Raw genomic sequence first — 22804 nt, 5'->3', positions numbered from 1 at the left:
GCTTCCGCTAACAGCAGGCATTAGTCTGATCAATTCTTTGAACTGTAACCTGATTCAAATTCTGACTTGATTTCATATATGTAAAAGCTAATGACTTATCTTACTTGTAAGACTATTGGTATAAACTTGCTCAGAACGCCCAACTCCTTTCCAACCTGCCAGTGATTCATTGGTGTAGAGTCGTTAGTTAACTTCCTCCACGTATCCAATCTGCCTCCTGGCATCCGGTCCGCCCGGTACATTTCCGATCCGTTTTGCTAGCCTCTCTTGAGTTTCCACCAACTTCTTTTGTGCCTCCAGTCTTTTCTTGATCCTGTCATCTGCACCTCTCTCAATTCGATCTAGTTCCTCCCGTTCGCTGATCCGCAAGCTGCTGAGTGCTTGGGCATTGCTTGCCCTTTCCGAGTTCATAGTAGACTCCCATTCAAGCATCTTTTGTTGGCGCGTCTCCTCAGCCGTGATTTCAGCCGCAGCAATCAACTTTGTACGCTCCAGGCTTGACTGTGTCAACTTGTGCTGCTCCGAAAGACGTCTCTTTAATGCGGCGTTGAAAAGCGACTCTTCCAGGTCGGCCTTTTGCCGCGCTGCGTTGATATCTTCGCTGTACAATCTGCGGCGACGGGCATCCTCAATCTCTGCCTTGTTGTTCCATATCTCTCTCTCAACGCTCGCGACTTCCTTTGCTCGAGCGAGTGCGATTGCGTGGTCTTCGGTCTCAAGGGCCAGGCGTCGTAATCTGGCTTTTCGCTCGCGTTCCTGAACAACCATATCACTAGGCAAGCCGATTGCATCTTCAGGCTGGTCACCAGAGTTGGCGTAATATACATCCACTGCTCGGTTCGCTCGGAGGAGTGTAAGAAGTTGATCCCGAGTGTCCGACTCGGGCATCACTTTCTTGACGTACATGGTTGGTGAATAAGTAAAGTCGCCGTCAGAGTATTGGTTGAATGGCCTGTTAATCTCCTTCCACATGGCTACCTTGAGGAAGCTTCGGGTTGTTGCAATAGGATCGCTGGACTCAAAACAGAGCAGTAGTGCGGATTTCCCATGCGACTGCAGGCTGATGTCTGACCCAGAGTCAATCAAAAAGGTCATGACTTTCTGCATAAGCTTTTCTCCATCTGCAGTGAGTTTTCCTGAACAAGCGCCCGCACCGCGAAGACAAACTTCGCCCAGAGCAGATCTTCCATCATGTAGTGGACTAGGAAAGTCGGGATGGTGCCCGTGTTCCACGAGAACTGTAACAGCTGCCAGATTAAGCTCTCTCGCAGCGTTGTGTAGCGATCCATCGTCCTTGGACTGGTCAATGGCAAGCAAATTACCCATCATGCGAGTCGAGAGATCACCCCCGATATCAGTTGCCATCGCCAGAGGTGTTCGGCCCATAGCATCGGTGATATCAACGTTAGCGCCTTCAATGAGCAGTTCTTTAACAATGTCGGGTCGGCGAGCTTGGATAGCCAACATGAGTGGTGTAGATCGACTGACCGCCGTCTCAAAGTTGACGTTGGCACCACGTTCGATCAACATCTTGATCAATGCCGAGCTGACCTTCTTTTGGGGCTGAGCAATTGCCCAAAGCAGGACCGTCACTTCTTCAGGCTCATCCACACTTTCGTGAAGGCGGCATGTTGTAGTCTGGTCGTGATAGAAACCAGCATCCAACAAGACCTGCAGCAGCTCTGCCGACCGTGGGTACTGAGAAATCGCCCTGACAAGAATGGGGTCAGACCCTGCGGTCCGTGTCATGACATCGAGTCCAACTTCTCCATCCCTATGTCCAGAGAAGAGTTCAAACAGCTTCAATACCTCGTCGGGTGAGCGTGCGGCGTCAAACACGCGTTCAAAAGCAAGCGTAAGAGTCCGTGGCGACGGTTTGCAGCTAAGCAACCTTTCTGTCCAAAAGGCGTTACCCTTTGAAGCTGCACATACCAGAGGCTGCCCATCTTCAAAATCGACATTGGCACCGTAAGAGACAAAAAGCTCGACAAACGCATCAGCCAAGGATTCCGTTTCGTCTGTGCTTCCCTTCATGACTTGCACAAGGGCACAGCTTACACTCTCTCCTTTGGCGCCAGTGGTCAGAAGCATTTTCGCGATAGCAAGACCATTTGCAGAGAACCATGTAGTAAACAAGGCATCCGAGAATCCACTTGAAAATGCTGCGAGTATATCATCTTCGGCGAATTCGCAAGTCAAGATCAATTCAACAGATGACACCTTGGCGCCTTGCACGGCTCGAGTCAGCGCACAGCAACCATTCATAAGTGGTGATGCTCCTGAGTCAAGCAAGACCTTGATTAGTCGCTCATCTGGCTCGTCCTCTCCGACAGCTCTGCTCAAGGCCATGTGAACTTCTTCCACAATCGGTATGCCTGCTCTGAACAAGTGTTTGATGATGTCTAGCCTGGTGTCTGGGTTCAACTTCCAGCAGGCCTTGAGAGCCCGTATCAAAGTCGGAGGGGATGCCTTTTTCTGTAGATTGGGTTAGTAAAGATAGTGACTGGGTCAGTGACCACTTACCTGATTGCCGCCTTCGTGCCACAAGCCTAAAAGCAACTCAAGGCCACTGACGAATGCACTTCTCGTAGCTGCAAAGACCGCCTCGCCGTTGTTGAAATTGGGATCCGCGCCCGCTGCCAACAGCACACGCAGCACCTCATGCCCATTCTCACCAGACTTGGCAGCCGAAACAAGCTGAATGTTCACAACGTCTCCACAGACACCCCTCTTCAACAGTCGCTGGAATATCATTGCTCTTTTGTTCAAATCGCCAACTTCTGTAGCAGCCTGGAAACCTCGCTCCAGAGTCGACTTTTCGGTATCGGCGTTGGACTTGAGCAGTACATCAAGAACCTCGACAGAACCTCCACGGCATGCCTCGATGATAGCTTGGCCGCCGTTGGTGGATATACTGGCTCCATAAGCAATCAGCACATCCCCAAGTTCCAGGTCACCGTCTCGCGCTGCGACAAGAAGAGCATTCGAGGCGGCTTGAGGTGTAATTCCCGCCTTTGCCAAGCGTTTACAAATCTGAAGCCTGCAGGTCCAGTCGGTAATCTTCATTGCTTTCTCCAGGCAAGAATCTCTGCTCTCGGAAGAATGCTTGACACGTGAAAGCAAAAGATCAAGGATTTCAGGAGCCTCTTTGGAAACAGCCAGTGCGAGAGCCTCCCCATCAGAGGCATCTGCAAAACCGGCCAAAACACCAATCAGAACAATATCTGAAATAAAGTTGTTTATGGCATGGATCAGAGCCCTGTTGACTTCTTGAGGCGGGGCTCTGTGTTCCACAATGGTTTTCGTAAAAGTCAATCGATTCATCGGGTCCGGGATCTTCAAAGCCTGGGGAAGCGCAGCAGCCAAGGATGCAGGTGTTGGTGGCTTTTGACAAACCAAAAGGACATCGACTACCGTTTCCCGAGCTGCACCAACGGCAGAACACAGTGCTCTGGCTTTGTAATTGTTGGGATCTGCGCCAGAGTCTAGAAGCTTGTTCAGCATTGCGAATGAAGCTTGGCCTGTCTCATCCTGAACAATAGCCTGGACTTCCTGCACCAAGAGATTGTCCAGATTGATCTTCTTGGGTGACTTGGCTATAATCACACCAAGCTTCCATGCCTTGCTGTCGGTTGGCGAAAGAGCACCCAAACTATCAACACAATTCGGTATCGTGTCTGGGCCGTGTTTACCAAGACCGAGGATCAACTCCAGAACCTTGTGGTCAGGACTCTGTGTCGCCCTTTGCAGAATCTGTCCTTTGCAGCCGTTTATGTCTGCTTTTCCCTGTTGCAAGATGAGACGAAGCAAAGGCATATCTACAGATCTTTCTTCAAGAGTAGTAAGGAGTGCCTCTGCCACCTGCTGTACACCAACACTTGCGCGCGCTTTGAATAGTACCGACATCATCTCGTATCGCACTTGACGGTTCTCGATCTTCATAACATCGGCGAGACGCGCCGCTGCTGTTTGAGGCGATGCACTTTGCATCAAGGTATTGAACAACCCAAGGTCCATCTGAGTGATAACATTGTGAAGTCCAACGCCTTCGTCATAGTTGATATCTGCGCCGTACTTGAGTAAAAGACTGATAAGTGCATCGTCTCTCTGAGAGGGATCCTCGCTGATTGCATCTTGCAAAGCAATGTGTAGAGCAGGACCAGTCAAGGCTCCCCGCAAGAACAGCTCAATCATACGATACCGTTCTGAACTGGGGAGACTCTTGACTAGAGGGAATATTGCGGTAAGTGTCTCGTTCGAGGGCCTTGCGGTAAGAATCTTGGCAGCCAGGTCTGCATTTCCCGCCGAGATCGCGTAGCGCAAGGCTTCTCCATCTTGGTGATCAGGCGATGCCACAGAGTGACGGTTACTAATGCGCGGCTTTCCATGGCCATTTGGCTGTTCGCTCGGTGGTTCGCGAAAGTGAGGGTTAAGGAGAAGCTCAACGGATTGAACATCACCAGCTTTGGCAGCATGAATGAGACAGTCATTCAGAACAGGTCCATTGGCACCTCTCTTCAATAATGAATAAAGCAATGCTTGACGCATCCCAGGGTCCGCTTGTTGAGGGATCAGAGGGACGCAGCTTGATGCCAGTGCAGGATCAATTTTGGATGACCCGTTGAGGAGAGAACTAACAAGGTTGACCTGACCTTTCGATATCGCAGCCTTCAAAGCGGAAGCATCATTATGTTCTATCGAGGCACCATAGCGAGCCAAAAGGTCGGCCATCTCAAAGAATTGAGAGTCACAAGCCATCTCAAGAGATCGCTCCAGTATGGGTCCTTGGGCACCACAGCAAAGCAATAGCTCGGCAAAGTCGAGTTTTGACTTTGGGTTCATGTTCGTATTCTCCATGAGCTGTTGGAAAGCCTCGGCAAGACCCGGGTTCTGGGGTGGCTTGTTTCCTGTCGCAATGGCCATGGCGATGTCTCGTCGCTCGTTGTTAATAGCAATCTTGAGCGCCTCGGCATTGTTGTAGCTGCAGTCCGCTGTAGAGCGACTCAAATGTAAGACAGTGTCGAAACATTGTGCTCTCGCGGCGTCTGTTAGCGCTTGTGACACGCATATTTCCGACGGTCGTCCATCGGATCTTAGAATGAGTGAGGCGATCTCTGACAAGGCTGGAACAGCGCAAGCTTTGCGGAATTCATCCTGTCCTTCGGCAGTTGCTGATGCGCTTGCTCCATACCTCAACAAAGTCTCGACAATTCGTGGGTTTCGTGTTCTTACGGCCGGTGGAAGACAGCTATCGAGGGTCAACGGGTCGGCATGCGGTATGAGAACGTGGACCATGTCATGCTGGTCTCGTTCGATGGCGGATTTCAATAGGCGAGTGCGATCGAGGCCGTTTTCAACGCTTTTCCGTCTATTCAGTAGGCCCTGCTTTTGTGTTTGCATGCCACTAAGATCAACGCCTGCAGCAGCCAATTTCGCAATCAGAGCCTCGGCAACACCGGGTGAGCCTGAACTATCGACCCAAGAATTCAAGACATTCAATATCTCTTTGGTATCCCAGTGCTTGCCCTTTTTTAGATTGCTAGACGAGAAAGCTCTTGAGAGGCCACTCTTAGGTCGCAATTGGGCTACTTCAGCGGATCGCCTATGCAAAAGGCCTTCGGCGACTTCATCGTCGCCATGTGTCCGGAATGATGTTGGATGAGCTGGTCGGCTAAGTGGTGCTGGAGCGTTGGGGGGGAGAGAGAAGCCCCATTGCTGTGATAATTGTATAATGCGCCTTTGGCGGGCGTTTACCGTTGAAGAATTCATTTAAGCTGAAATGTTGAGGTTGGAAATGAGGTTGAATGTGAGCCCCCTCATTTACATATTGGAAGGAAGGCTGTAGCCTCAGAATCGTGTGCTCCTGCCCGGCCTTGCCGTCCTTTTTGTTCTTGGTGATAGCCAGTGGTGTTACAGAGGACTTGACCTAGGAGCGAGGTTCTACTAGGATTGGACAGGGGGTGGTTGGAGGCTGTGAACCTCCACTGCCCGCCCGTGCAGTGAATGAATCACAGCCGCAGCGCCCCACCTTGACATGGATGTTACGCTGTCATACTAAATCAATTCTGCACGGGAACGCGTTGTTCTACGATCGGGATAAGTTACTAGGTGCCTACTACTCTGTATAATCGATACAATTATAATTGCCTTTATCCCTTTGGTATTTCTTCATCAACGGCATGGCGTTCAACGGTTTTCGAGTGGGTGTCATGTCATCTCGCCCTAAAACATGCAACCTTTGTCCCCCAGACTATGGGTGACGTATAGCGGCCCAAGGCCTTCGCTTTCCCCTGACATTGGACGATGATACAGAGGCCCAAGCTTCATATTCAATATTCAGCGGTGACAATCTCAATATACTGGCCTCAAATCAAAACCACTCTCATGACGGCCATCGCTGCAGAATCTACCGGGTTACCCCTGGAAAAGCTTGCGAAGCTTTCTCATGCCAAGCCGCCAGCACTGCCACAGTCCTCCTGTCATGACATCCAGCTATACGTGTATTTCGTTTGGTCGTTTTCACTGACACATGAAACGAATCTTTAGCCCCTGTCTAAAAACCTTCTGTGGCGATCGCTAAGCCGCAAGCAGTATTCTTTGGGCGAAGTTTAAGAAGAGTTCCGCCTCCTAGCTCTCGTGAGGTTAGACCGATCGCCCTGGTGGTTTTGCTGCAAGATGGCCACGCGTATGCTGGCGTAGCCTCGGACGAATTGAGACTTTACATCCTACTCAACACGAGAATTTGCGTAAATGGGACGAAATAGCCTGTTTCTTGAAGGATTCTGCCGCGTTGTTCGTGTCGCTTGGATATAAACGAAGTGACTGTGTTGCAGCTGCTGAGCCGGGTCACGTCGTAAGCTCTTTTGTAAGCCATGCAGTTATCAAATCCTTCCAACGATGGAATCATGGTCTATCTTTAATCTTATTTTAACCGTGCTTAATAAGTATGCTTAAATGAGGCTCATATTGATGGAAGATTATGAATTGAGAAAAATTGCGTCGGTTACTTACCCTATGCCGAGACAGATCATGAAGCTATCGTGGAATTAACGACTGCTGCATGGATACTGGGCATGTAATTACTAGGGTACTAATGAGCTGGCAATTCTTCACCGATGCTCCATTACCCTCATTGCTGTCATAACATGGTTTGCGATAGAGTTGGCTGCAACCAGGCCCATTGGATCGCGCTCTGTTTCAACGCATCCCAGACCCAAACAACCTTTATAAATTCTACCCTCCATTACTTCGGCAGATACTTCTGAGTTTGAGGCTCCAATGCCCAAGACTGGCCATCTTAGATCAATCAAATCTCACAATCTAGTCATTGGTAGCTTGTTATTGAAGTGAGGGTAAGCGCTTATCCAGACAACCTACTACCAACAACTTGAAGCTGAACAACAAGTTAAAAAAACTATAGGGAGACGATGTAGGAAACATATATGTATCATTGAATTCAGACTCGATGTAGACTTGTGTATTGTGCTATGCCGTTAGATATTGATTGCTTAACACCGGAATTACCTGTAGAAAATGAAGCCCAATTGCTTGCCCTCTGTCGGCAATTCATCGCAGACACGATTTCAACTTACAAGTCAACTTGAAACCACTCTATCCTCTGCTGTTCAATTCCTCGTGCGAAATCGCAACATGACGTGCTGAGCACCCCAGCAGTTCCATTATTACCCCGCCATGGCTCCCCGCGGTAGATGGGGCTGGCCCGAAGCTCTCGTCGGAAGCTCCTATCAAAACCGCCCTCTTCCGACCCGACATCTCATATTATTAATTCCCAACACCGATGGCCCATCTTCTTCGACGTTCTATTCTACGACCTCTTGTCGCTTCAAAACCATTTGCAACCCCAATTGCTACCCAGCGCATTACAAGACTCGCTTTTCACTTGTCAACCGCTAAAATGGCTCCCGTTCCATCTACCATGAAGGCCGTCCAGATCAACAAGAACGGTGGCGTTGAGGTTCTTGAGCATAACGATGTCCCTGTTCCCAAGGTTGGCGAGGGTCAGATTCTTGTTCGCAACCAGATCGCTGGTCTGAACTTTATCGATACATACTTCCGTTCTGGTCTTTACAAAGCACCTCAATTCCCTCTTACACTCGGCCGTGAAGCTGCGGGAACCATCGTCGATGTCCACTCCTCCGTAAAGGGCTTTGAGAACGGCTCTCGAGTGGTTTTCATGGGCACAGTCGGCGCCTACGCTCAATACAGTCTCGTCAACGCCTCTGATGCAGTCAAGATCCCCGACGACGTGCCTACTGAGCAAGCTGTGGCCGCTTATCTGCAAGGTCTCACAGCATGGACGTTTATCCGAGAGGCCGGCCAGGTCAAGGAAGGCCAATGGGTTCTCGTTCACGCGGCATCTGGTGGTGTCGGTACCTTGTTGGTTCAGCTCCTGCGAACTGTCGGCGCCAAGATCATCGGAACTGCTAGCACAGACGAAAAGCTTGAGCTCGCAAAGAAGAACGGTGCTGAGTGGGTTATCAACTCTCATGACGATGTAGTTGCCAAGGTCAAGGAAATCACCGGTGGGCATGGTGCGGATGTTATCTTTGATGGCGTTGGAAAGGTGACTTTTGATGCCGATCTCGAGTTGATCGCCCCCAAGGGTACTCTCATATCCTTTGGCAACGCGGTAAGTACACAATCAAATTTCTCTCATGCTCAAACTAACAGTCTAGTCTGGCGCCGTGGATCCTGTGAGCCTCTTCCGTCTCACTCCCAAGAACGTCCGCTTGATGCGTCCTGTAGTCAACGGCTACGTTGCTGAGCGGGCCGATCTTGAAAAGTACACCTCTGAGCTTTTCGACCTCATCAAGTCCAAGAAGCTTGAGCTCACCATCCACAAGGTCTACCCTCTTGCGGACGTGGCCAAGGCTCACGAGGACATCGAGAGCCGAAAGACGATCGGAAAGTTGCTCATCAAAGTCGATTAAATCTAGCCTTTTTATATTTATTTTAAGCGCTATATCTATAATGCCACGGATAGTTCATCTAAAAATCCAAAACATAAATTCTTCTGTAACTCTCATTTCACATCACTGCGAGACACCTGCCCGCAACCGGTAGCCAGTTTTATTATTACTTAAGCCTTGGAAGACTTGACAGCGTCCAGAAGCTTGGCGGGGGGATCTTGGCGGTAACCCTTGGGGTTGTTCTCAACCCATCGCCAGAGATCGTTGCAGGCCTCCTCCATGGTGAGCTCGGTCTTCCAGTTGAGCTCCTTGTTGGCGAGGGTGGGGTTGGCAGTAAGGTCAAGAACGTCTCCTTGTCGTCGGGGACGGACCTCGTAGGCAAGATCGCGACCAACAACTTTGCTGAATGCGTTGATAATCTCAAAGACGGTGCTGCCACGGCCAGAACCCAGGTTCCATGCCTTGACACCGGGCTGGTTCTCGCGGAGGTAGTTGAGGGCCATCAAGTGACCGCGGGCAAGGTCGACAACGTGGATGTAGTCTCGAATGGCAGTGCCGTCGCGAGAAGAGTAGTCTATAGGTGTTAGATTGAATAGATAGATTAGGAATTATTTGAACTTACCATCACCGAAAACAAGAAGCTTCTCGCGCTCGCCAGTGGCGACCTGTCCAAGGAGAGGCAAAAGGTTGAAAGGAATACCCTGAGGGTCCTCACCCATGATGCCAGTGGGGTGAGCACCGCAGGGGTTAAAGTATCGCAGAAGAGCACCGTTCCATTGCTTAAACTCCTTGCCGGCCTTTTCCAAGTTGTTGCGCTGAGCATTGACAAAGTCGCTAATAACGTCCTCAATCATGGACTTGGTGCGGCCGTAGGTGTTGGTAGGTCCAATAGGGCAGTGTTCGGGAATGGGAATCATGTTGGGGAATCGGGTAGCATCGCCGTATACGGTGGCGGAGGAGGAGAAAACAATGTTGTTGACGTTGTTGCGCTCCATGGAACGGAGAAGGGAGATGCTGCCACCGACATTGACGCGGTAGTACTCGAGAGGGATTTCGCCAGACTCGCCGACAGCCTAGACGGTGTTAGTTGTGGACCAAAAGCGCCGGAAATGCGACTTGCCTTGAGGGCAGCAAAGTGAATGACGCTGTCAATAGCAGGGTGCTTGGCAAAGACTTCGTCGATGGCCTTTTCGTCTGTGATATCGAGCTTGTAAAAGGCAGGGCGACGACCGCAGATCAGCTCAATGCGGTCGAGGGCGACCTCTGAGGAGTTGTAGAGGGAATCGACAATAACGACATCGTAGCCGTGCTCAAGGAGAGTGAGCGAGGTGAAAGAGCCAATGTATCCGGTACCACTGAGGGATCAGTTAGTGAATTCTTTGTTGAGAGAATGCGACACCGCACGGCCTGTTGTCCTTGAATTGTGATTGCGACAAGAACAAAGTCGGTTGACAAACAGGACAGGGGTGGAGGCAGGGGATAGAGTTGAATAGACGTACCCGGTAACGAGAACGGTTCCAACAGGCATTTTCGGCGGGATTTCTTTGTTCAAGGTTAAGCGACTGGGTGAGTTTGCGGTGAAGGACCAAGTAAAGTTGAAAGAAGCGTTGCGAGACGGCGGGGTTAAAGGTAAATTGTTAAAGGTAGGACGAGACTAGGGGGAGGGGCAACTTTTTTTAGCTGACGAGGAGGGGGAGGGGAAAGGAAAGGAGGGACCAGGGGTTCGTTCATGCTGCCAGGGCTGATGTGATGTTGATTGCCTGCTGCTAAATTAAGGACCCGAGACTACGAAGCCACGATGGAATGAGTTTCCAGATGGAGCATTATTCGGGGTATGTTGAATCCCGAGCGGTACATATTTACTTGTCGTATTAGTGATCAAGTGAGGTAGCATCGCTAATGGGAAGTTCCGAATAAGTCAAGCTGAACTTGTAGGTATTTACATGCGCTCCATACAGCGGCATCAAACTGAGGCGATCGCGGAGTGTGATACAGCTGTAAGTCACTGTGGAGTAGAGTACGCAATCGTATACAGGGTTAGTATTGGTAATATGATATCGTCTATTGAGTCGATACAAGCAAGATATTAGGATGGACATAATAATACCTTTTCATTCATCAGGACAAGAGTATTGTAAAAAGATGCACAAGTATTTGGTGGAACCTTGACCAAGCCTTATTGCTTAGCCGTTGCGCTCTCCCCGAAGGCCAACTCTATGAGAGATTTATTCAGACTAATGCTGTGATGCATGTGTAGTAATAAAATAGAGTATTGTGATAGGTAATATTCAGCTTTGTCAACTAAGAATTATCTGACGCTTAGATTGTATAGGATGTTCGAGTCAAAAAAGCAAAATCTCGCACCTACAGACCAGGTCAACACGCCACATCATGTCGGGATTAAGCTTTCAGACCGTAATATTCCAACAGAAACAAAAGATTTATTGTAAAACATTTTCAGATTTAACGGCATCGGTAGATCCGAACTCAACACAAAGAATTGGATGGATGGCAGTATTGGAAAACTCGTCACATCAAAACGCGTGCACGTGATCACGTACGCCGGCCTCAATCTGCGCCGCCTAATTCTCGGCGCGCATCGCGTCGGCGCATCATGGCACCTTCGCGATAGCATCACCAATACCGACAAAAAAAAGTCGACACTTGACACGTTTCCCAGTCAAGACATTTCAAAATCATCACTCCCTCAGACACGAACTCATTGTGGTTGCGACGCCATTTATCAGCTCTCACAAAGACTCTCCCAACTCACCGCCACCAACATGATTCTTTGTTGTTACTACCCACATCTCATCATCTAAATTGGCCAGTCAAGCTGGCACACAACAAGCGTCTTTGTGATTCAAAATCAGAAGCGGGGAACTACCTGGTGGTGTCCCCTGGACGGCTGCTTGGGATACACCAAAGCCTGTGCTACTATTTTCATCTCAGTGAACAAAGACGACTCCCACCCTCTTTGAGAACAACAACGACTGAATGACACAAAAGGGCACACCTTCTCATTCGACCTTGTCTTGTTCGACTTTCTCTTCTCATCAAACTCACTCAACACCCAAAGCATCACAACCATGCCTCCCAGACCTGCAAGACACACTGCTCGCTACGCAAGTAGGGAACCTGAAGAGACTGGTGGAACTCAAACTTCTCTCGTCAAACCTCAGTTACCGAATCTCAGAGGAACCCCAAGTTCTCGGAGACAGTACACATATGGCGCTGCTGTTGAGCCACCACCCAGAATAGGAGCTGGCCTTCAGCGCATGGATTTGCAGAATGCTGTCAGCCAGGCTCTTGCAAAACGCCCTGGCGAGGACGAAGAATTTGTTCGGCCAGCAATACCAAAACAAACAGCTGCAAAGGCAGACCGAGGCACGACAAAGAAAGACAGTACGTTCATTCAGACATATATTCATGGCACTTCTAACACGTGGTAGATGCGGCACGACAGGCAGTAACGACTATTACTGGACATTTAGCCGTTGACAGAGATGATGACAGCTCGCGAAGTTTTGGACTGGAAAGCGAATATTATGACAATGCGACGATAGGAACGGCACCGCCAAAGCCCTTAGCTCCCGAAAAGCGACGAGCCGCAACCAAGTCACGCTTTGAGCCTCAAGAGGAAGAGTCCAGTGATGATGATTCACTGCCATCTCGACATGAGAATGAGCCGAGATCTTCAGCACGGGTGATTCAGAACTTTGATGAAATCGACGCACCGAGACAGACCAGTGCACAGTCTCGTTCTCGAAGCCATGGAGCTTCAGCAAGGCCAGTCGATAACCCGGAGACCCAGAAGGATGCAGCCGACGCCGCGAAGCAGAGTAGTAAACAGTCATCTCGTTCTCGAAGCCAGAGGGCTTCAGCCAAACCGACTGAAGACTTGGAAACTCAACCGGATGCAGCCGATACAGTGAGACAGACTAGTAAGAAGTCATCTCGTTCTCGGACCCAGCCGAATATTTTAGCACGGCTGAATGAGCATGGAGGTACTCAACAGTCATCAAAGTCCACAATATGGGCGACACAGAAACCCCTTGAGGCCGAGGCTCAAGCGGAAGCAGGGGCTGGATCTACACACAATGACCGGAGCTCCAACGGAAGGAAAAGCCTTTTCCGTAAAGCTACGGGCTCAGGAACAGATGCATTGAACAGAGCCCGCCAAATCCCGAGTGATCCACAACAACGTGACCAGGAGATTCAAAGAGAAATCTCAGCAGCCGAGGCGGAGAATGATCGCATACGTACCATGGTAGAGCGGATGGCAGCCGATCCTTGGTATTATGAGTGGATGCGATTTAGAGGTTGGCTCAGATTCATATTTTGGCCGCCTTATTGGTTTGGGCGTGGAGGAGGAGATCCCTTCGATTTCACCTTCAACGATGATATCGACGAAAGTGAGGAGAGCCCGACAGAATGGGGGCGCCTGTTCAACCCCATGACATATCTTTTGGTCTTGAAGCGTTGGTTTGACGGAATTATGGACCGTGTCTTTCGCTTCATTGATCGTCTATCTGGTATTCAAGTTGGTCAAGTACAAAGATCGTTCGCCCAACGCATAACATGGGCTGTGGCATTAGGCGGTTTCGCTTTCTTCCTCCTTATAGGTTCTGGGGCTCTACATCACATCCCCGATCTTCCGGATATCGACTCTTTGAAGCCGAGTGTCAGTTGGCCGAGCACTGATAGTTTCAGCTTTGGAAACATAATACCCTCGGTACCAACGGTGTCATGGCCTTCGTGGCCTTCATGGAGCAGAGACAGCGACGACCTTCCTTTCTATGACCCGTTTGCCATGGACGACGTTGTCATCCCAGATGACCACAAGAGGGCATTGGACGCGCTCAAGAATCAAGCCGAGATCCACAAAAAGGCCCTCAAGAGGCTGGAAACAATTCTTCCTCGGATTGTGCACATGGATCTCGTCAAAGGACGCCCGTCAATCAAGCCCGAGTTCTGGCATGCTCTTCAAGATCATCTCAGAGAGAGCGGAAGCTTCTTGAATCTTGACAACAAGCGCGGCAACTACGAGATCTCTTCTGAACAGCAGTGGAAAGCCATTGTGGCACGCCTCGGAAAAGATTCCATCTTCAAGGGGAAGCTCGATGGCATTGTTAGCAGCACTATCCAAGACAGACTACCAAACTTCTGGGACACGTGGTTCAGAAACAACAATGCCGTGCTCGAACCGCTCGTAGAAAAGGCAATGGCTAAGAAACAGACTGCCGGCTCAGGAGCTGCCTTTGATCAAAAGCTTTCCAAGATTGTCAGCGACGAACTTCGCAAGCAGAACCAAACTGCTGTTTCTCGAGATGACTTCCTGGCACATCTCAGGGACGATTTGACAAAGCATGAATCACAAATCCAAGCCGAGTTTAGCAGACTCAAATCGGACATGGATGATCACATCAAGGAGTCAATTCGGACTGCCAAGATGATGGCTCCCCAGACCATGTCGGATACTGAGATGAAGCAGCTCATTCGAAAGATCGTCCACCAAACTCTTACAGATGGCAGCCTCAAAGCTGTCGCCAAGAGCAAGATTCATGCCCACTGGCACTCCGATCTCAAATACCAGGTCAACTTTTTCGGAATCGGAGCCGGGGCTACCATGGAAACACATTATACGGCGCCCGATTGGAACCCATACACGGCCCAAACCACTGAAAAGGACGCCCTCGCGCTTGGACTCACAGGGATTCATCCTCGTCCTCGTATCGAGGTACTTCTCCCTTGGCAAGAGGAGGGAGACCGCTGGTGCGGATCACATGCGGTAGATTCCGACGGGAGACCTCACGGTGTTGGAGTTTCTATTCATCTGGGTCATTTAGTCGTCCCTGAGAACATTGCTGTTGAACACATTCACCCCAACGCAACGATGGACCCTGATGCTCGACCACGACACATTGAAGTCTTTGCCAGGTTTGAAGTCAAGGAAGAACAAGAACTTGTGCGCGACTATTCATCGAACAAGTTCCCCGAGAACATCAACGGCTGGAACTTTAACCCTTCTCCTTTACCAGAATCATTCGTCAAGATTACACAATTCGAGTATCAAGGCGATGAGTTGAATGAAGGCGTACACGTTCATCACATCAACGATGAATTCGCCAATCTGGGCATTCCGACGGACCATGTCATCATTCGTGCTATGAGCAACTATGGTGCGCCGGACCACACGTGCTTTTACCGAGTGAGGTTGTTTGGAAGACCGGTGGATGAATTGTCGTGATTTCGGTCAGGGGGCGTTGACGGATAGTTTGATTCATGTACAATGGTCTTGTATTATGGCGTGCTTATACTCATAATGTCGTTGGGATTGAAGCGTGGGAAATGGATAGCTTTTTACCCGGCGTACTTACAATTCGATTATGACTTTTTATTATGACATTAGATCACTGTAGGGAATTGACATTGAAACCATTATTACTGCGCATTTTATTTCGCCATTTTTGTCTATGCCTATCAAGGCCCCGGGTATTGAACCTAATCCAACAGTCCTGTAGCAAGCGCCTCGAGATCCTCCAGAGTCTCGGGCTCTTCCTGGACTCTGATAACCTTTCCCTTGCTCTTGCTCTTCTTCTCGTCGTCTGAGTCGTCCTCGAACCACTTCTTGGCTCGCTTCTTGGGTGGCTCCCTCTCTCCCTCGCTCTCTGACCCGTCGCCCATGGGCAGCGATCGCAACAGCGCCAAAGGATCCTCGCCGTCGTCGGCATTGTGCAGCATGGGCGCGTCTTCGTCGTCTGAAACAATACCCATGCGCTCTGCTCGCTCGGCAGCCTTGTGCTTCTCCTTCTTCTCGCGACGCTTTTGCTTGGCGAGGGCCTTGTCGTCCACATCTGCCTCGCGAACACGCGACGTCTCGTCTTCGACGAACTTGCGGCGCTGTTCCTCGGCTGGACCCTCACCCATAAAGTCGTCCTCATCTCTGAGCTCGTAGACAGCGTGGGCGTTGCCATCATCGTCAAACACCATCTTGGTAGAGTTGCCCTTGAACTTGAGCATCTTCTTCTTTGACTTGAGAGCCTTTTCGCGACGTTTGGAGTCGACAACAAAAGGCTCCTCGCCACCAAGACCATCAATGATCTTGGCTGTGCTCTTGTATGCGCCCGCCTCATCGTCTAGATCGTCATCCCTGAGCACTCTCTTTACTGACAAGAAATCCTCCTCATCATCGTCATTGTCATCGCCATCGAGTACAAGCTTGTTGTAGTGACTTGACAGAACGTCCTGATTTGTTCGCTCAAACATCTTGTCGTACTTTGTTCGCACCTCCTTCTTCTTGTTCTTTTTCTCTCCATCCTCATCGGATTCAGAACCACTAGACATGCCCTGCCGAGGTGCGTTCTTTATCTTCTTGATATCTTCGCCCTTTCGGAACTTGACCTGTGGTGTACCGGGAAGACCGAGACTAGCAGCGAAGCCATCAAGATCAAGCTTGTTGAACTTGAAAACATCCTTGTCTCTTTGTAGATGGATTGATCGCGAGTAACTGATGAAAGCCTTCTGACCAAGATACTTGAGATCGGGGTTCTGGAAACACATGCTTTGTAGCTGATCCTTGATGCTCTTCTTCTTCTTCTCCTTCACATTCACCTTTTGTATGGGAATCTTCTTTAGCTCTAGCTTCTTCAACATGCCTGGCTCTTCACTGGGATCCAGGAATAGTACTGCGCGACCGTTGCTTTCGTATCGAGCTGTTCTACCAACTCGATGGATATATGTATCGACGTCCTCAGGACAATCGGCCTGAATAACCCAGTCAACAGCGGGAAAGTCAATTCCTCGGGCGACGACGTCTGTTGCAAATAGACATGTCTGCTTTGCGGCAGTGAATCTGGAAGTGATTTCCATTCGAGCACCCTGTTTCTGACGTCCATGAAGGTGAAGAAGAGGGATACCGGGTTGTAGGTGACGGAAACTCTCGTAAACGAATCGGACTTGTTTGCCTGAACTCAAAAAGACGATGATTTTGCTCTTCAAGTTAGCTTTGATGAATCCGTAGAGTGTGTCGAGCTTCTCCGTCAGAGGTGTGACGATGTAATGTTGTTGGAGGTTTGTGGGAGTGGCGCTGACGGCAGCTTCGTGAACAGAGACGTATTCGGGGTCCTTGAGACTGAGACGGGCAAGATCAGAGACCTTTTTGCTTTGAGTGGCACTGAACATGAGTGTCTGTCGTTCCCTGGGAAGATGTTCAATTAAAGCATCGACTGCAGATTGGAAACCCATATCCATGATGCGATCCGCCTCGTCCAGGACCAGAATCTGCAGGTTGTTGGCGTCGAAACCAGCCGTCTGATCAAAATGCTGCAGCATTCGACCAGGCGTACAGACCAAAATGTTCATGCGATCCAATCTATCGGCCTCTTCCTTCAAGCTCTTGCCACCAATGACTAAACCTGCTGAAAAGGAGTGTTTTGTGCCAACCTTTTTGAGCACCTCGAAGATTTGGGCAGCGAGTTCTCGGGTTGGTGAGATGATTAGAGCACCAAGACCGTCGAATTCAGTCCATTGGGCACGGTAAAGCTTCTCAAGAACAGGAATAAGGAAAGCAAGTGTCTTTCCACTTCCTGTCTTGGCGGCGCCTAGTATATCTTTGCCCTTGAGGGCGAGCGGAACGGCTTCAGCTTGGACGTCGGTTAGGGTTTGGAAATGAGCGATCTCGAGGCCCTCGGCGGTCGGTACGGAGAGAGGAAGATGAGAGAAGTTCTTTGTGGCATCTGATTTAAGGTCCTATATGATATTAGTCAAGACCAAGGTGCTTGGACATATCCACGTACCAAGTCATCTACTCTTTGCTGGAGTTGTTGAAGATCTTCCTGGTCTCTCTTGCGTTTTTGCTGTCGCTGTTCTGTGCGGCCATTCTTTTGGGGCTTGGGTCCACGCCCAGGTCGAGCATGGGGAGGCATTTTGTAAGGTCGGGGTATTAATGTGAGGAGAGAATTGAGGCAAGACTCTAACTCTTGTTCGGCGCAAACCAATTCTAAACCAAAAGTCGCTGGAAATTTTTTGGAAAATGCGCGGCGCTTGGCATGACCGACCTGCCGATTGTGGGCCGCTTAACCGAAAGAAGCTTACCGCTCCGGCAGAAAGATTTCACCGCCAAAAAATTGAATTCCATTGTTTTTCTGCCCCTCCATCAAGCAAGCTTTAGCTGCGATCAACAAATATCACAACAGCTTCATTACAAAATGGAAAAGTCAAAGAAGTCAAAGAAGGGCGGCGAGCCCGCCAGCCGTATCGACGATAAGCGATTCGCCGACTTTGAGACTGATCCTCGGTTCCGATTGCCATCAAAGAGACAGACCAAGACCACGATCGACAAGCGATTCTCGCGCATGCTGAAAGATGACGAATTCACTGCTACCGCCAAGGTCGATCGATACGGCCGAAAGGTCAAGTCTGACTCCAAGAAGAAGGCTCTGGAAAGACTATACCAGGAGGAGGATGAAGACGACAAGATCGAGGTCGATGCCGACGAGATTGTTCAGAAAGAACTGCTAAAAGCGCACAAATACGATCCCGCTCGAGGTGGTGGTTTCTCTTCCTCAGAAGATGAGTCCGAATCCGAGGAGGAGGAGGAAGATTCCGATGAAGAAGAGGGCGGTGCGCAAGTCGACACCGAGGGAGATATGCAGCGTTTCCAGGACGAGCAAAACGAGGTCGAGGATGGAGAGGTGACAAATCGCATCGCCATCGTCAACCTTGACTGGGACCACGTCAAGTCTGCCGACCTTATGGCTCTGTTCAACAGTTTCCTTCCCGAGACTGGCGGCAAGATAGACAAGATTTCAGTATACCCCAGCGAATTTGGAAAGGAGCGCATGCAACAGGAAGAGGTCGAGGGACCCCCCAAGGAGCTGTTCAAGGACACCAAAAACGATAGTTCAGACGATTCAGATGACAGCGACGAGGACAGTGAGGATGGCGATGAACGCATCAAGAACAGTTTGATCGAGGAGGGTGACGATCAAGATTTCGACAGCGATGCGCTACGATCCTACCAGCTTGACCGTCTCCGATACTACTACGCTGTCATGGTCTGCTCAAGCCCTGAAGTTGCCCAGAAGCTTTACGAAGCGGTCGACGGACGAGAGTACCAGTCATCTTCCAATTTCCTCGATCTTCGATTTGTCCCTGACGATGTCACCTTTGACGACGAGCCCCGGGATGAGTGCGAAAAGGTTCCCGAGTCATACAAACCTGTCGAGTTTGTCACAAACGCCCTGCAGAGCTCCAAGGTTAAGCTTACATGGGATATGCATCCCGAGGAGTCATCGCGAAAAGAGTCCATCAACCGTGCTTTCAGCGGTAGCCGCAACCAAATCGAGGAGAACGATCTCCGCGCATATCTAGCAAGCGACAGCGAGGATGACGACGTTGATGACGTGGAGGTGGTCGAGGAGGGCGCTGAAGAAAAGGAAGATGAGCCCAAGCTTTCCAAGAAGGAATTGGCCCGCAAAAAGATGCGAGCTGCTTTGGGCTTGTCAGATGAGCCTACCAAGTCCACCAAGAACGCCCCCGTTGGTGGCATGGAGATCACATTTACACCCGCCCTTTCAGAGTCTGCGCCCAAGAAGGCAGCCGCCGAGGAAGAGACAACAATTGAGAAGTACGTTCGAAAGGAAAAGGAGCGCAAGGAGAAGAAGCGCGAAGCTGCTCGTGCCAGACGCGAAGGACGAGACCCTGATGCCGAAGAGGAGGAAGAGGAGGAGGATGAGGATGAGGCCCCTACTGGCGAGACTGATGACCTTGGTTTCGATGATCCTTTCTTCACTGCTGCCGAACCCGAAGCAGTTTCCAAGGCATCTATCCGCAAGGCCGACCGCCTCAAGAAGCGTGAAGCCCGTGAGGCCGCCGAAGCCGAGACCGAGGCCCAGAAGAAGCAGCTAAAGAATGTCATGGCCGACATTGGCCAGGATCAAGCCGATCATCTGGACCACTTTGACATGAACGAGATTGTCCGAGCAGAAAAGGCACAGCGCAAGAAGGGCAAGGCCAAGAAGAAGGCTCTGGCCAAGGAGACGCGTGGTGGTCTCCAGGAGGAGTTTGACATGAATGTTGGCGACGACCGTTTCAAGGCCGTGTTTGAGAGTCACGAGTATGCCATTGATCCTTCAAACCCCAAGTTCAAGGCTACAAAGGGTATGACGAAGCTGCTCGAGGAGGGCAGAAAGAAGAGGAGAAATGCAGACGAGGAGGATGATGCGCCTAAAGTTAAGAAGGCCAAGAAGGGACGGAGGTGAAGTGGGTTGATGTAATGTAGAATTTTGAGATCGTCTTGGAGTTGGGCGATTAAAAGTTGGTATTTAACAGCCACATATATAAGTATAGTTCAATATGCTGCTTCGTTCAAATCTGTTACTCTGATACTAGAGCTATATTGCTACACCTGTGACTGCAGTACTATCAGCCGCTGACCTGCCTTTACCCATCCAATGGCTTCTGACCACTCCAGAAATGCATCTTTCCGTACGCATGAACATTTGGATCCCTCATCGACTGCCTGCATTGTGCAAAAAACACTTCCATCTCTGCTTTGCCCCATCCTAGCTGCGGAAAATGAAGAGTCCCTATCGTAGGGAAGAATTCTTCACACGCTGTTCGATAGTACATACCCACCAATCGCATTCCCCTGGAGTTTGTTAGCAGGTTACTCAACGTTTGTTTCTAAGCTCACTTGTCTTTTGGCCATGTTCCATAGGGTAACTTGATAAAGTTGTGTTGGATATTGACAAACCCTGCTTCGGCGAGATACTGTCGTCCCAAGACTGCGGCATTGGCATTTGTTCCGTATAGCGCAAAGCATTCAACCATGATTTCAGTGAAGCGTTTGAGGGGCCAATCGTCCGGTATACTATTGTCGTCTGTGTGTACTTGGCCGTCTACGTCTTGGAGTTCTACCCACGCGCCAGGTTTTATGTTGCTGATTGGGGTCAGTAGAGGTTGAACCGACGAGGGAACATACTCACGCGTATATTTGTTTGAGGAGTGTTACTGGGGATTTCAGAATGGGAATCATGTTGCGGAGGTGAACAAAGTCGAAGTTATCTCCATTCAGCCACTCGTCTTCAATGTCGTCGACCATGAATCTAAGTACGTTAATACTGTAATATTCAAAATAGCTGCAACCATACTTACTTGACGTTTGGAGGTACCCAGGATGGTTGTATAGGACTCAAGTCCAACCCCAACACCTCAGCGCTGGGATACTTTTCAGCCACTACACTCATCAGTCTCAGTCTCTTCGTTCAGAACATCAACATACTCTCAATAACCCAGATACCCGTCCCTGTCCCCAAATCGGCTATCTTTTGTGGATTCTCACCAATTGGGGCGTAAAAGTGTCTTCCGTCGGTGGCCTCGAGCATCATGGCATGCATCATATCCTCACGATTCTGCTCCGCCTCGTCATTCGGTAGAGGATATCTTCCATGGCGATAACGGTGGTAGCGACGCCCGTTTTCGTAACTGTGTTCTAGAATGCTGGAGTTGATGGAGGTGGATGAGGAGCTAGTGCTTGCCAGGGAGATGTCATCGGCGTCAAAGTCGCTGGCGGAGAATTCCCCGTCTTCATCACTGCCGCCGGCTTCAATCAAGGTGTTACCATGCAAGAGGCCTTGGTTGTCGAGATTGAGGTTTGAGGGTGTATCTTGGATGGTGTCAGTGACTTCAAGTGATGATGGTGGGTTTCCCATGATTAGGTTCAATTGTTCTCAGCAACAATGATGTTTCAAAACTGACCTTGACTCTGGGATTCTGTTATCGTACCTTGCTCGCCTTGTCCTACCACATGAGACTGATTGACGCGTATTCGGGGACTTTCATGAGGACTACTCTTAGCACTTGACCTTTTGCTTCCTGAATCCTGGCCACCCATATTTCGACAATTGCTCTAGACTTTCGTGTCAATCTCGTATAGGGAATCGGCTGTGTTTATCAAGTTCTCGAGGGATATGTTTACGACAACAGATGTTCACCACTGAGGGGCTCGCAAGGTCCAATGAAATAGGCGACGTTATGCAGTTGGACTCAAATATGACGGGTCCCGAAAGCAAATGCGACATCAAGGTTAAAATACATGGGTGGCATGAACAGGCCATCTTGGATTGATGAACAACAGTTGACGGTTACAGTCACCCGGCGCCAGTGCATCCAAGACGAATAAGCTGAAAACGCATAGAGAAATAATAGGGCAGTTTGGAATTCCCACGTCAAGTTGACGTTGTCTAATGCCAGATGCAGTCTGGACCTGTGAGGCTTGGCATTAGAACATGCCAGCCGGCCGGCAAGAGGTTGACGAGGAACTGCAACCCTACTGATTTAGCTACGGTATAACAAGACTTGGGGTATTACTTCTGCCGCCGATATTGACTGACAGAAGGGCAGCCCTATGCTGGCGTCATAGTTTAGATGAAAAGAAACTGTCAAAGCTTCGGGAACCGATCTGACAGCCGTGGGTCTGCGATCTTATTCTTTAGCTTGATCATGGGCCATTTGGTGGTCCATTCTTGGAGTAGCTGCAGAAATTGAACCAGCTCGGGGAGTTGACTTTGTTATTGGCTACTCCATAAACACGGCTGGTGTCCATTTCAGGATTGAGACAACCAGAGTCAAAAGTCAGGAACTGCTATGAAGGTTACTTGTATCCGAAATTAAAGGTCTGGAACATGGAAGAAACGACGTAAGTGGAAACTAGAGCTCACAAGGCTCTGGTTTGATGATTTGACGAACTTTGCTACGATTGGAGGTGACTGATTCGACAGGAAATTGGTTTATTTTGGAGTGAGCTGTTTCTCCAATAACTGCTGTCTTACAGGATCCATTTTATCGGTGTGCATGTTGATGTTGCGCGT

The 22804-nt window shown here is 49.7% G+C and overlaps 7 protein-coding genes across 7 annotated transcripts, besides 1 other annotated feature; 3 read left to right on the top strand and 4 right to left on the bottom strand.

Moving 5' to 3' along the window:
- Positions 1-183: 183 nt before the first annotated feature.
- Positions 184-5769, bottom strand: FPSE_06292 (uncharacterized protein; the record flags this gene model as incomplete). The annotated part of the gene is made up of 2 exons (XM_009259410.1): positions 184-2475; positions 2524-5769. 2 exons carry the CDS (start codon positions 5767-5769, stop codon positions 184-186), a joined length of 5538 nt encoding a protein of 1845 aa, XP_009257685.1.
- Positions 5770-7915: 2146 nt separating this feature from the next.
- Positions 7916-8951, top strand: FPSE_06291 (uncharacterized protein; the record flags this gene model as incomplete). The annotated part of the gene is made up of 2 exons (XM_009259409.1): positions 7916-8650; positions 8697-8951. 2 exons carry the CDS (start codon positions 7916-7918, stop codon positions 8949-8951), a joined length of 990 nt encoding a protein of 329 aa, XP_009257684.1.
- Positions 8952-9100: 149 nt separating this feature from the next.
- On the bottom strand, positions 9101-10458 carry FPSE_06290 (uncharacterized protein; the record flags this gene model as incomplete). Its single annotated transcript, XM_009259408.1, has 4 exons — positions 9101-9504; positions 9553-10003; positions 10075-10285; positions 10430-10458. 4 exons carry the CDS (start codon positions 10456-10458, stop codon positions 9101-9103), a joined length of 1095 nt encoding a protein of 364 aa, XP_009257683.1.
- Positions 10459-12019: 1561 nt separating this feature from the next.
- Positions 12020-15180, top strand: FPSE_06289 (uncharacterized protein; the record flags this gene model as incomplete). The annotated part of the gene is made up of 2 exons (XM_009259407.1): positions 12020-12335; positions 12383-15180. The coding sequence occupies 2 exons, from the start codon at positions 12020-12022 to the stop codon at positions 15178-15180; spliced, it is 3114 nt and encodes a 1037-aa protein (XP_009257682.1).
- A 254-nt stretch (positions 15181-15434) lies between these two features.
- FPSE_06288 (uncharacterized protein) lies at positions 15435-17857 on the bottom strand (the record flags this gene model as incomplete). Its single annotated transcript, XM_009259406.1, has 2 exons — positions 15435-17681; positions 17729-17857. The coding sequence occupies 2 exons, from the start codon at positions 17855-17857 to the stop codon at positions 15435-15437; spliced, it is 2376 nt and encodes a 791-aa protein (XP_009257681.1).
- A 282-nt stretch (positions 17858-18139) lies between these two features.
- FPSE_06287 (uncharacterized protein) lies at positions 18140-20194 on the top strand (the record flags this gene model as incomplete). The annotated part of the gene is made up of 1 exon (XM_009259405.1): positions 18140-20194. The coding sequence occupies one exon, from the start codon at positions 18140-18142 to the stop codon at positions 20192-20194; it is 2055 nt and encodes a 684-aa protein (XP_009257680.1).
- Positions 19643-19676: a microsatellite.
- A 430-nt stretch (positions 20195-20624) lies between the features above and the next one.
- FPSE_06286 (uncharacterized protein) lies at positions 20625-21646 on the bottom strand (the record flags this gene model as incomplete). Its single annotated transcript, XM_009259404.1, has 4 exons — positions 20625-20874; positions 20921-21040; positions 21090-21171; positions 21217-21646. 4 exons carry the CDS (start codon positions 21644-21646, stop codon positions 20625-20627), a joined length of 882 nt encoding a protein of 293 aa, XP_009257679.1.
- Positions 21647-22804: the final 1158 nt, after the last annotated feature.

Source organism: Fusarium pseudograminearum, chromosome 3, assembly GCF_000303195.2.
Source record: "Fusarium pseudograminearum CS3096 chromosome 3, whole genome shotgun sequence".
Lineage (NCBI taxonomy): Eukaryota > Fungi > Ascomycota > Sordariomycetes > Hypocreales > Nectriaceae > Fusarium > Fusarium pseudograminearum.
Note: the sequence above shows the minus strand (reverse complement) of the source record. Positions and strands in the feature narration are given on the sequence as shown.